The 15096-nt window shown below is 37.0% G+C and overlaps 1 protein-coding gene across 1 annotated transcript; it reads left to right on the forward strand.

Moving 5' to 3' along the window:
* Positions 1 to 8509: 8509 nt before the first annotated feature.
* Positions 8510 to 11136, forward strand: LOC117339990 (methyltransferase-like protein 24). Its single transcript, XM_033901718.1, has 4 exons — positions 8510 to 8634; positions 9324 to 9398; positions 10231 to 10381; positions 10804 to 11136. Exons 1-4 carry the CDS (start codon positions 8510 to 8512, stop codon positions 11110 to 11112), a joined length of 660 nt encoding a protein of 219 aa, XP_033757609.1. The 3' UTR covers positions 11113 to 11136.
* The last annotated feature ends 3960 nt before the right edge of the window (positions 11137 to 15096 follow it).

The following is a 15096-nucleotide window of genomic DNA, read 5'->3' on the forward strand; positions in this document are numbered from 1 at the left end:
CACTTACATACACATACTGTGTATATATAACTTGAATACAGAGTATGTAGCTTAGCAATAACTAATAGGCGAATGATACATGGGGAAAAAAACCTTTCATAGAAGACAGCATATGGTATAAAATAATATGACAGAGGTGATGACAAAATGCATGAATCAATTCTTTCTGTCTATTGACCAAAAAGATTACGAAAAAGCCTCCATTTGTGAGTGAATAAAGTGTATCTACCATTTATGGTTGATGTATGTTTTCCCATATTGTAATAGTCCACTAGTATTCTCTTTACACTTTCAAACATGAGTTGTTCTCCTTTAACACGCTGTTTACAGATATATTGTTTAACAATGAGTATAATCAGGTTATGTATGTCATAATGTTTACCTATTTTTCCAAACAATATTTTTTGTTGACAGCTTTAAATATATAGAAAGTTTTTTTTCCAATATCCAATTTTCAAGTAATATCCACAGCCTCTCAACGTGTTCACATTCATAAAACATAGGTAAAAGTGTTTCTTCTTCTTTACAAAATGTACAAGACGGATCATCTTATATATTTATCTTTGTAAGGTAGTCATTTGTTGCCAATAATCTATGTATAAACCTGTATTGGAGCCATCTCAACGAGACATCATTCGCCATGTTGCCATGCTGTAATTTATGTATTTTATTTGGGACTGATAGGCCATACCGCCAAAAGTAATAAAATAATTGAATTGAATTGACGCTATTTGTTTTTACCTCAGTTGGTATTCCATATTGAAACAGACTATCACTAAACTTCAAAGAACTTCCTAAAGAAACACCTTCCTTTGTCTTTACTAGATTTGGTGTTCGGAGATCATACGAACCAGTGTCAATATTAACCAAACTAAACTCTAAACACATGTTTAATTTTCCAATCCCCTTTTTCAATAGGTGACAGAATTCTCCGATCGGCCATCTTTATAGTATAGGCTACCTGGAGAACCAACTTTGCGGACGTTTGAACTGAACTATTTAGAAGACATCTATTACAGGTACATTTTACGTATCAAATTACGAAAAAAAGCCTTAATTGTTATTTAATTGGTTTTAGAGATTTATAATAGAATATTTCATTTACACTTATTTTACGGTATTTCAGATCATCAAGACTTATATCTAAACGGTTTAAGCTTTTTAAATGTCCAGATATCGGATTTCAATCATTTCAAATTTATCGCAAATGGAATCTTTATTTTTCCAGTGTTATAACTTAGCTTTGTTATATCAGAGAACGAGTATGGATATTATCTGATACGTTTTGTGATGTACAGTTGTTCGTAATGAAATATTGCACTTCTTAGTGATGGTTGATTAACCTTCGTTAATAATTCTATAGATACACAAATTATTCTTTGATCCTTGATTCCTTCAATGAATTTGCATGATCAACCATAAGATAACATATTTGTGGGTATGATATGTGTCTGGGAAACGACCATTCCCTCTAGGATACGAGAACGGTCTTACTTCTGGAAAACTGTTCTCATGCCTTTACAAAATTTGCTTTGAATTAACGCTTCACGTTGACATTTTTCTCTTTGTTTTTATATAGGATTAACTATAGTCATTGTGTTTCGTCCGTAGACGTGCTATGTGCATCACTTTTATTTTCAAATCGGTACTCTTCCTTAATGCCAAAGCGGATTTCAATCATTACTGGGGAAGGGCAAGCAAGATTTTATATACATGAGGCTGGCTTGATCCCTGGGGACAGAGGGGTAGGGTCTGAAAAGGAGAACTTTGCTGAAATTTTGCTTTAAAGCAAAACTCCTCCTTAATGCCTGAGTGAATTCCAATCAAATTTGGCATGAAACAAAATGGCTAAATTAGCTTAAATTAGGTCTGAAATGTTTTTCATGACTTTACTGAAAAGTAGTTACCCACTGCTGTCCAAAACTACCATAATGGAGTGGGATTTTACTGAAAGTGGTGTGAGCATAAAATTTATCATTCTCCCTGCTGTAGGTCTTAAGTTGACCGTTAGGGTCAGATGACCGTTAGGGTCCGTGGGCCTCTTGTCTTTCATTTGCTTTTAATGTTAATTTACCAAGTTAAAATATTCAACTTAGTTAATTTTCAATCGCAGTAGTCATCACTGATTGTATCCTCTATTTCTAAATATCAAATTGAAGGTCTCAGACCACAGTTGTCTTTTTAAATGAAATAGATCATGTGTACACGGTTGATGCCGGTTAACCATTTCGTTAAGCAATAAACGTTATAAATTGTTAAGCCAGTCATATCAACTTATATTTATCAGTCTCAGTGTTGGCCCGGGTGAAGGCGGAAACCAGAGTCTCGTCTCCGAGGAGATCCCGGACAGTCATCTTGAGAAAGATTTCTCAAAAAAAATGTAAAACCCGACAAAGTCAATCATTTTTGTGCCTCTCTTAGAGTTATTTTCTATTCCTCATAAATAACTTCTTTTTGAGCTTATCTCTTTAACTGCAAAATCTGATATCAACTGAATACTATCCACAGGTACGTGACGTCATTGCAGGTGTTATGTCCGGTCCGCGTGCTGGTGGGGGCGATAGGAACCGGATGGCCTGCGTGTTCTGTGAGACCACCGCGAGGGAAGAGCTGTAATATGTATTTCATAGCGAAAGTATAGCAACAACCCTTACCGAATTCAATAGCTTATCAACACAAGAACATTCCAAACAAGCCTACCACCCCTACACACAAGACAAGAGTTAGGTACCTACCACTCGTAAACACCAGACAAGAGTTAGGTACCTACCACTCCTAAACACAAGACAAGAGTTAGGTACTTACCACTCCTAAACACAAGACAAGAGTTAGGTACATACCACTCGTAAACACCAGACAAGAGCTAGGTACATACCACTCGTAAACACCAGACAAGAGTTAGGTACCTACCACTCCTAAACACCATCAAAGGGTTAGGTACCTACCACTCCTAAACACCACACAAGAGTTAGGACATACCACTCCTAAATACCACACAAGAGTTAGGTACCTACCACTCCTAAACACCTTACAAGAGTTAGGTACCTACCACTCCTAAACACCTGACAAGAGTTAGGTACATACAACTCGTAAGCACAAGACAAGAGTTAGGTACATACCACTCCTAAACACCTGACAAGAGTTAGGAACCTACCACTCCTAAACACCAGACAAGAGTTAGGTACATACAACTCGTAAGCACAAGACAAGAGTTAGGTACATACCACTCGTAAACACAAGACAAGAGTTAGGTACTTACCACTCCTAAACACAAGACAAGAGTTAGGTACATACCACTCCTAAACACAAGACAAGAGTTAGGAACCTACCACTCCTAAACACAAGACAAGAGTTAGGCACTTACCACTCCTGAACACAAGACAAGAGTTAAGTACCTACCACTCGTAAACACAAGACAAGAGTTAGGTACCTACCACTACTAAACAGAAGACCAGAGTTAGGTACATACCACTCGTAAGCACCAGACAAGAGTTAAGTACCTACCACTCGTAAACACCAGACAAGAGTTAAGTACCTACCACTCCTAAACAGAAGACCAGAGTTAGGTATATACCACTCGTAAACACCAGACAAGAGTTAGGTACATATCAACTAACTTGATCAATGACGTTGTAATATTTTGTTAGTCATTGACTTATCATTTTCGGCAGTGCTGACGTAGCCGAAAAACATGAGTTCGAAGCAGCCTTCAGGTGCTCTGTAAAGATGATCGATTACAGGTAATTTCCAACCATTTTATTTCATTAATAAAATCTAAACTGCGGCTTAAGTCAAGATCCATTTAAAATAATTTAAATATATCATATAAGATAATAAATAAGTGATACTGATTAATGGTATTCATCCTCTGTTTAGATCATTCACGATGCAGCTTGAGAAGAACAATAGTACGGGATCGATCATGATGGAATTATCAGCAGAGGTATCGTAGTTGTATAGTATATGTATGCGTTAATGACGAAAGCCATCTTACCAGGTGGTACTGCTGGCAGATTTAAGTGCCGGAGGTTTGCTGTAACCTGTATATTACCAGGTGGTACTGCTGGCAGATTTAAGTGCCCGAGGTCTGCTGTAACCTGTATGTTACCAGGTGGTACTGCTGGCAGATTTAAGTGCCCGAGGTTTGCTGTAGCCTGTATGTTACCAGGTGGTACTGCTGGCAGATTTAAATGCCCGAGGTTTGCTGTAACCTTTATATTATCAGGTGGTACCGCTGACAGATTTAAGTGCCCGAGGTTTGCTGTAACCTTTATATTACCAGATGGTACTGCTGGTAGATTTAAGTGCCCGAGGTTTGCTGTAACCTTTATATTATCAGGTTGTACCGCTGGCAGATTTAAGTCCCCGAGGTTTGCTGTAACCTGTATATTACCAGGTGGTACTGCTGGCAGATTTAAGTCCCCGAGGTTTGCTGTAACCTGTATGTTACCACGTGGTACTGCTAGCAGATTTAAGTGCCCAAAGTTTGCTGTAGCCTGTATGTTACCACGTGGTACTGCAGTCAGATTTAAGTACCCGAGGTTTGCTGTAACCTGTATATTACCAGGTGGTACTGCTGGCAGATTTAAGTCCCCGAGGTTTGCTGTAACCTGTATGTTACCACGTGGTACTGCTAGCAGATTTAAGTGCCCAAAGTTTGCTGTAGCCTGTATGTTACCACGTGGTACTGCAGTCAGATTTAAGTCCCCGAGGTTTGCTGTAACTTGAATGCCACGTTTAATTAATTTGAATTGTCTCGTGGTTCTGAATGAATTTACACACATGCATGACAATTGTTTGTGAAATCCAATATCGAAAATTTTGAAATTCATTTCATCAAGGAGTTTGTGCACCTCCCTTTCCAGATATTGACACCTCACTCCCCACCCTTTGTTTATATTCGTTTATTTTAGCTCTGCTGTATTTAACTCTCAGTTTAGTCTTGTTCTGGTGATTCTTTAGTAAGTCTTTCAGGGGCAGCATGGTATTTGCCGCTCACTTGTCTTATGAGTTCTGGTTTACTGTCAGTCACTATTCAGTTTAGGAAATACTTTATCCAAGTCGCTGCTCATCTGGGAAACACATATTTTGCAAAATATTGGGAAATTGGTAGGGCAGCGGAACTGTCATATCAGTGGTATGTCTTAAATATAATATACGTTTGTACTGTTATTGAATAATGTATAATTTATGTGCTTAGTATATTATCATATAAACACACTATAAGGAAAACATGTTGAAAAAACGTGCACGTGTTTGGATACAATATATACCGACTTTTCTATTATTTATCTATTTACCTAAAGGGCCATGTCTCTGTAATGCTGACGACCCAAAGCAAACAGCTGGAGTTTTTCTCCAGCCTAGCGAGGAGGGGCGTCCTCAGGAAGGTACAACAACTATATGTCAAACTTGACGTCACAAATGAGAACACAACATCACAGCAGTATATGCCATATTTACAACAACTTCGAGATATACATTCGAGTGGCTTCAGGATTTATCATTTCAAGAGAATTTACCAACATGCGTACAAGTCCAACAGGTGGAGAACCGGTGGATATGTCTTGTTTTTTGTAAGCATACAACTTCGCTTGTTTTGGTGCATGCATGCGTAACTCATTAATTGTACATTATGCATATTGAGTTTTCATTATGGGAATATCATGCTTTCTTCAGACTTTTACTAAAAACATTTACTAAAACAAATCCTCCTAATCTTTATAAATTGTGTGTTCAGATGCCAGTGTTTTTACAATCAAAATATATCTCAACTTGATGTATATTCCAAGAACACATTTTATTATAGATGTTGGTATGAAAAGAATCCCTTAATACTTACAGTATCTAAAAATACAAACGGTATCTCTCCAGAATAATACATTTATCCAGCTATGTGGTCTATTATTGACGGTATTCAGACTAATACTAACACTATGTGGACTATAACTGGCGGTATTCAGACTAATACTGACACTATGTGGACTATTACTGGCGGTATTCAGACCAATATTAACACTATGTGGACTATTACTGACGGTATTCAGACTAATACTAACACTATGTGTACTATTACTGGCGGTATTCAGACTAATACTAACACTATGTGGATTATTACTGACGGTATTCAGACTAATACTAACACTATGTGGACTATTACTGACGGTATTCAGACTAATATTAACACTATGTGGACTATTACTGGCGGTATTCAGACTAATACTAACACTATGTGGACTATTACTGACGGTATTCAGACTAATACTGACACTATGTGGACTATTACTGGCGGTATTCAGACTAATACTAACACTATGTGGACTATTACTGACGGTATTCAGACTAATACTAACACTATGTGGACTATTACTGACGGTATTCAGACTAATACTAACACTATGTGGACTATTGCTGGCGGTATTCAGACTAATACTGACACGATGTGGACTATTACTGACGGTATTCAGACTAATACTGACACTATGTGGTCTGTCTAAACTTCAGATTTCCTTTATTTAAATCCCTTTCTGAGCAGTAATGTATGTATTCCAATCACTCATTCATTTAAATGATCATTGAAGTGCTCCAATAAAACTAAGTGTATTTCGACCTAACATTATAAGCATCCTTAATTATAAGATAGAATTACGAAATCGTATTGCTTTACGAGAACAAGTGTATACGTGTACAGACTAGCGTGAATGATTGATGACTCCGAATAGTATTTGTTTAGCCTTAGTTAAACACTGTAAACTTCCTTGTACACGAAGATGAATAAAAAGGTAACTTCCCCGATTTGTAATGTTCACATTGATAATATTAGTCAGATATAATTGTGACATTACATTTGCTAAGGGTGTGACAATAAGTCATAGAACATCTTTATTTGTGATCTCTGAGTAAATGACGTTACGGATCTAGTAATCCTTTCAATGTAGTCTTCTTCGTTTTGGAAAAAGAAAAAAAGTTATCAATGTATTTTATCATATGATCAGAGGTCAAACGTTACACCTACTTTTCCATATTTTATGAAACTTTTAGGGAGAATACATCAACAAACTCCACCGTCCGTTCAAACAATCTTTTGAGGTGACAGTTTGAACTCATTTTGTTCTTATTTATGAAAGGGTTACCGTAATTTGTGCCATAATACACACTTCAGCTTGTATAGGAATGTGGCTGGACTCCCAACAGGAAATGAATAATGAGTTACATCAATTTAATCAAATAGATAATAGTTGCACGCCAGTTGTTGTGCCTGCAAAGGAACATTAGAATTATTTTAAAATCCATGAACATCATGCTGTTTTTTTGTTTACTTTATAGATCCGCGATAAATCAAACGTGTCCCCAGCTCCAATATTACCTCTTATTACATATCTAAGGAATGTCACTGCTGTCCAGGGCGCTGCTTTATACCACGAGTAAGTCACCAGTATATGATGTTATGCTTCATGAAATCCTCTTCATTAGAGCCTTGTGACATCTCGATAATAAGCCTGAATCGAAAATAGGCCGGTCTTGAAAGTAAGACTTGGATTTCTTGCTGTCAAATGTATCTTTAAAATATGCCTGCTTTGAAAATAGACCGTTCTTGAAAAAATAAGCCGACATTATTTACCAGGTTGGCACTTCTCAAAACCCTTTGTTTTTTAATGAAACCCCATTTACTAAGCATATATATATATGTGTGTGTATATACATACAGTATTAATAATATGTTCATGTACTTGTACTTAATTTATAACTGTACCGTCAAACCCCTATGATTCGAACTTCGTTGATTTGATTTCTCGCTGTATCGAAAGTTTTGCTTGGTCCCGGATTTTCTCAATATATATATATAACGCTACTAACGAACCTATGTATGCATATAATCGATATTATGCTTTTTTCACTGAAATGCCATACTATTCAACTGTAAAAAGGAAAGCTTCCTCTCCCGAACAGATGCTGTCCTTATAGTTGTTCTCTGGCTCGAAAAACAATATTTGCAAGAGATTTGATATCGCTATGTTCGCAGTCATGGAATATTCATACCATGAATTATGAATTTATATAATATAATATATATACATAAATGGATATATAATTGGTCTATTGCTTAGCACAGAAAGCTTAAAAGGTGTTCTTGCGCGAAATTTAATTCAACCCCGAAATATTGTCTCGGTAAAATGTAACTATATAGTAATCCAAACACACAATCTAACATTTATAATTGCATTATTGACACGGTAAAGTGACTTTTTCTTTAAAGAACGTTTTCATGTACTTATTTTTCTTAACCAATGAAAATATAGAATACAAAATTGACGGACAATCAAAATTCTGGAATAAATATGCATCATCTGCTGAAACAACACTGCAAATCTGCTGATGTTTTGAATATTAACATACAATTCAACATTTCCTAACAGAGCTCCAAAGAATAAGAATAACGCGGAGTAAAAGCATCAGTAAATTCTGTGTTCAGATTATGAGCAATTTCTCGGTTCCTTGTTTCAGTTACATGCTACAGTCACAGATTCTATGCAATGCCTTGGTACGGGTCGGTCAGATCGGTAATGGCGGCTGGGAAATTTGTAACGACACGGATGTACGTCCAGCGTCAGAGTGTTTAGTCTACTCCTTCGGGTGAGTCAAGGAATTCACAGCAAGAGACATCCTCTTTTGTACTGAGTAAATAACAGTGTTTCTATAGATCATATTAATTATAATTAGGAGTTTTATATACATGTGTGTACCAATATATCACAGCTACATAGCAGCCCCAAAGCAGTCCACAAATTGTTACATTTTCCTTTAGAAACAAAGAGTTTAGATTTAAGCGTTGATAAAATAACTTGGAGAAGCAGGTAGATATAGTGAGGATTAAAGTCACTTAAGGATTCTTTTGATTCACAAGACTGAAATTGAGCTGCGCCTTTATTGGTATTGAAGCCTAAAACCATCTTGATTCCGGACTTTGCGTGTGGCGAACCGAAAGTGTTATACCCTAAGTGTAAAAAGTCTTTAATCCTTTCTGTTTCGAGATCACCAAAATATTTCAACAATTTTTATATAAAAAATGTACATGTATAATGTAATTTACATCTAGATATTGGTATTTACATCATCACTGAAGTTGAAATACATATGTAACATGTGTTCCATTGCTATTCATTCATTCATTCATTCATTTATTTGTAAATAAAATTAATTTACATGTTGCATACTGGAGATTGAGCATTTGAAAAATATTGCTATATGTAATGTTTGTTACACTGTTATCAATTTATTTATCTATTTACTTTTTTGTATTATTATTTATATGTTACATACAGGATGAATGGGAATTGGGCGTTTGAAATAGACATGATACGAAAGTTTGGTTGCACTGTTCACTCCTTTGATCAGAAGTAAGTAGTACTACCACAGTAAGAGTGAGTGAGAATTCAACTGATATGTATAAGTCTTGACAACGTTTGTTCCGATAGAGAAATAAAAGAGATATTTGCAAAGTATCATATTATATTAATTAGCAATGATCTTCTGACGAAGTGTTGTATTGTTAAGGAGGTAACATTGAGCTGGGAGTTGAACGTGAATTGAAACGTAATACAGTATGATAATTAGCTTAATAAATATATAATTCTATATAAAGCCCGAGTTTCGAGATGTAGTAACAATAAATGATTAAAGTATTGTTGCTTATCGAATTGTCCCTGATATTCATGTAAGACATCCATGCAGGTATACATCTGAAACTATTGCTACCTTGTCTCAATATCGTCAATAAACGTCTCTTATCCACCCCAGTACAGCATGGAAGATAGGAGGAAGCCTGGCCTAAACAACAACAAATTGTAGCGACGTTCTCAGTGAAATAAATCTAATTATGAGATATGTACATTGCCTCGTAATGCTAAATCACTGTGATATTGTAGATTATCATATGTATGTGCCTTTGTATGTTTGGAGAAAAGCTATTTCCGTTATCAACTATATCGGTGATATTTGTTCAGAGCAAGCAATGGAATTAGTTTCCCGGTGGAGATCTATTTTCAATCCTAACCTATATTACACTACCCAATCTTACAGTTATTAAAGTTAAAGACCATGTGTGGATTTATGTGTATCGTGATATATTGCCCAATTTAACAAGATTACCCACTCAATGTATACATGTATTGTGAAATAGCATTTGAAGCTTAACCCCTTGTTAATGTAAAAATGTATTTTATAATAAAGAGTGAATCTTCCATCGTACAAGAATACCAGTCTCATAAGACGCCATTTCATTGGGCTATGGCATGAAGATACATTCCTGTATAAGAATGGTGGTGAGAAGTTCCGGATGGAAACGTTAAAGTTGTTACGTACAAGGATGGGGCACGACAAGGTAGAATCATTTTTGTGTTCAATATGAATATAAAATATTTCCATTTTATGCAAGATCGCCACGTGATGTTTGTGTTAGACGCCGTCCGTAAAACCTATAAAAACACATAAAGTGCTATATGACTCGAAATAAGTATTAATGAATATGTTAAAATATCACTAACAGAAATATACATATATTTTTGAATTATGATTCAATAGGGAATCTCATATTTTATATCAGATAGCCCACATCCTACTTTATAGTTATATAATTTAAGATTGAAATATTCAAATCTATATTTATCACACTACCCGGCAAGAAGTTAAGATAGGAGTTCAATAAGAAAAAGATAATACTAGCCCTTATATAACTTTGAAATATTTACCACATTCAATTTTTGGTTAGTGATGATAAACGTCAAACTATCTATTTTTAAACAGATCCCCATTGACATTATAAAAATCGACATTGGTGCAGCTGAATGGCACATTCTCCCAAACATCATTGAGACTGGTGCCCTTTTGGGAGTAAGACAGCTTCTGATTGAGGTTCACGTAGCCATACAAGGTGCTGATATCCATTTCCGGGAGAAGCTGGTAATTCTCCGGGAGCTGTATGACATGGGGTTCCGTTTGTTCTGGTCACACCCTAGCGATGAGCCCGGAAAGACTTTCAGGTGTTCAGTAAACCAGAAACACACAACATGTTGTTACGAATTACATTTCATTAATAAAAAATATGTTTCATGAATTCATTAACATTCTACACCGACACTTAGCTGTACGTCAGTTATTTTTTTCCTGTAAAATTAAACCTACTGTATTGACTCTGTTCCCCATTGGCACCATCTTCGCTAACCAAGGTTTACTCTACGCTAACGAAATGGAGCTTAGCGTAGTAGCGTAGAGTAACCCTTGGTTACCGAAGATGCATCGACACAGGCTGTTAAAACTGTGTCCTATTCCAAAATTAATTGTGAGTATAGCGAGTGTTTATCTGTAGTGCTCTCTGATTTTATATAGAGAAGAATAAGAGTGCATTGGCAATACTTCAGCTATTTCATAGAACTAAGGAGAGTTTGGGGTAACATTATGTCTATTCTATTAATAGAAGGGGAGTTAATTAGTTATATTTATATTGTCCAACAATGCTATATAAACTAGATATAAACTAGTAGGTACGAACCCAGGGATATTTTTACACCATGAGTGTGTCTAAGAAACAAAGTCACTTGGGTTGGGGCAAGACTCTTGTTTTTAGACTCTTGTCTATTTTTACATCAGGATTGTGTTTACCCCATGATGCCTGCAATGTTTTATGTGCTTATAGAGTGTGGATCTCATTGGGCTTTAATTCAAGTACTCTTATGGCTTTCAAATTATAAACTCATATATCAATATTTGATAGATACCTTCGCCTAGATATTGTCGGTAGCTATCTAATCGTCTTCTTCATTGTTGTAATGTATTAAGTGCTGTTTTATACAGCAGTGACTAGTGTTATCGATGTAAACACTATCTAAACATTAAATGACATAAAGGATTTTATTTCATGCGAAAGGTAAGTATGAGGAAGAAATACATTAAGCTAGTGTTGTTTTTTTTTTTTTTTTTGTCATTGACATTTTATCAAACGGCTAATGCAGACATGTTTACAAAACATACAATATACTTCAGACGAGCTAATCGTAAAAACAACAATTTAATGGAATAATCGGAATTACATACTTAGAAGCATTACACTTTGAAATGAATCCTTTACAAAAGGGATTAAACGTTAACGTTATTTAAATGTTGGCCTTCGCTTATCAGTCTTTGTGAAATACTTAAATTATATTCCACTACTTTTTTATAGCGTCACCAACTTCCTTAGTTTGGCTTTATGTTAGCATATGGTCAGCTACAATAGGGGTTTAGATTAAAACATTGTTCATTATTGTTTATGACGATTAGTTCGGTTATTAAAAAATATGTTCATGATACAAAAGGAAGCTATTAAAAAGGGCCAATGTTCTCAATATACTATTGTATGTACAAGATCACTATTTCATGCCAGCTGCACAAACCACCTATATTTCTCAGAAACTTCATATGTCAGACCTATATTTTCAGTGAATGTCATAACCCAAACCTACCTTACAGTGACGTCGTACACCAGACCTACCTTACAGTAACGTAGTACACCAGATCTAGATCTACCTTACAGTGACGTCGTACTCCAGATCTACCTTACAGTAATGTCGTACACCAGATCTACCTTACATTAACGTCGTACACCAGATCTACCTTAAAGTGACGTCGTACGCCAGATCTACCTTACAGTGACGTCGTACACCAGATCTAACTTACAGTGACGTCGCACACCAGATCTACCTTACACTAACGTCGCACTCCAGACCTACCTTACAGTAACGTCGTACATCAGATCTACCTGACAGTAACGTTGTACACCAGATCTACCTTACAGTAACGTCGTACACCAGATCTACCTTACACTAACGTCGTACACCAGATCTACCTTACAGTGACGTCGCACACCAGATCTACCTTACAGTAACGTCACACACCAGACCTACCTTACAGTAACGTCGTACACCAGATCTACCTTACAGTAACGTCGTACACCATATCTACCTAACAGTGACATCGTACACCAGATCTACCTTACAGTAACGACGTACACCAGATCTACCTTACAGTAACGTCGTACACCAGATCTACCTTACAGTAACGTAGTACACCAGATCTAGATCTACCTTACAGTGACGTCGTACACCAGATCTACCTTACAGTGACGTCGTACACCAGACCTACCTTACAGTAACGTCGTACACCAGATCTACCTTACAGTAACGTCGTACACCATATCTACCTTACAGTGACGTCGTACACCAGATCTACCTTACAGTGACGTCGTACACCAGACCTACCTTACAGTAACGTCGTACACCAGATCTACCTTACAGTAACGTCGTACACCATATCTACCTTACAGTAACGTCGTACACCAGATCTACCTTACAGTAATGTCGTACACCAGATCTACCTTACATTAACGACGTACACCAGATCTACCTTACAGTGACGTCGCACACCAGATCTACCTTACAGTAACGTCACACACCAGATCTACCTTACAGTAACGTCGTACACCATATCTACCTTACAGGGACGTCGTACACCAGATCTACCTTACAGTGACGTCTTACACCAGACCTACCTTACAGTAACGTCGTACACCAGATCTACCTTACAGTAACGTCGTACACCATATCTACCTTACAGTAATGTCGTACACCAGATCTACCTTACAGTAATGTCGTACACCAGATCTACCTTACATTAACGTCGTACACCAGATCTACCTTCAAGTGACGTCGTACGCCAGATCTACCTTACAGTGACGTCGTACACCAGATCTAACTTACAGTGACGTCGCACACCAGATCTACCTTACACTAACGTCGCACACCAGACCTACCTTACAGTAACGTCGTACATCAGATCTACCTGACAGTAACGTTGTACACCAGATCTACCTTACAGTAACGTCGTACACCAGATCTACCTTACAGTGACGTCGCACACCAGATCTACCTTACAGTAACGTCACACACCAGACCTACCTTACACTAACGTCGTACACCAGATCTATCTTACAGTAACGTCGTACACCATATCTACCTAACAGTGACATCGTACACCAGATCTACATTACAGTAACGTCGTACACCAGATCTACCTTACAATAACGTCGTACACCAGATCTACATTACAGTAACGTCGTACACCAGATCTACCTTACAGTAACGCCGTACACTAGATCTACCTTACAGTAACGTCGTACATCAGATCTACCTTACTGTAACGTCGTACACCAGATCTACCTTACAGTAACGTCGTACACCAGATCTACCTTACCGTAACGTCGTACACCAGATCTACCTTACTGTAACGTCGTACACCAGATCTACCTTACAGTGACGACGTACACCAGATCTACCTTACTGTAACGTCGTACACCAGATCTACCTTACAGTGACGACGTACACCAGATCTACCTTACTGTAACGTCGTACACCAGATCTACCTTACAGTGACGTCGTACACCAGATCTACCTTACAGTGACGACGTACACCAGATCTACCTTACAGTAACGTCGTACACCAGATCTACCTTACAGTGACGACGTACACCAGATCTACCTTACAGTAACGTCGTATACCAGATCTACCTTACTGTGACATCGTACACCAGATCTACCTTACAGTGACGTCGTACACCAGATCTACCTTACAGTAACATCGTACACCAGATCTACCTTACAGTAACGTCGTACACCAGACCTGTGTCACAATAACGTCGAGAAATCGCTATCGCAATACATCTTTCTATAGTTTTCCTGCAAAATATCAAAGATAATAAGTACTCATTCTAATTCTATTGATACTAAAATAACTCATTACCGCCAGTGTGACACTTTAGATGGAACAGCCATTAAGATGGCAACCTGTTAGTTTTACATTTACTATAATTATGACTTTGCACTCAATAGCTAGCATTTGCATTTTTGTTATTGATATGTAAAGACATGTACTACATGTTGTGTGTGTTATCGGTAAGCGGATAAGATTACACATGCACCTTGAGAACAATTCTCATAGGCAATTATCTAACTAGAGATTCAACATTTGATTGTAGTGGTGCATGGGGCCAGTATCGAAAGCAAACAT

Source organism: Pecten maximus, chromosome 12, assembly GCF_902652985.1.
Source record: "Pecten maximus chromosome 12, xPecMax1.1, whole genome shotgun sequence".
Classification (NCBI taxonomy): Eukaryota; Metazoa; Mollusca; class Bivalvia; order Pectinida; family Pectinidae; genus Pecten; species Pecten maximus.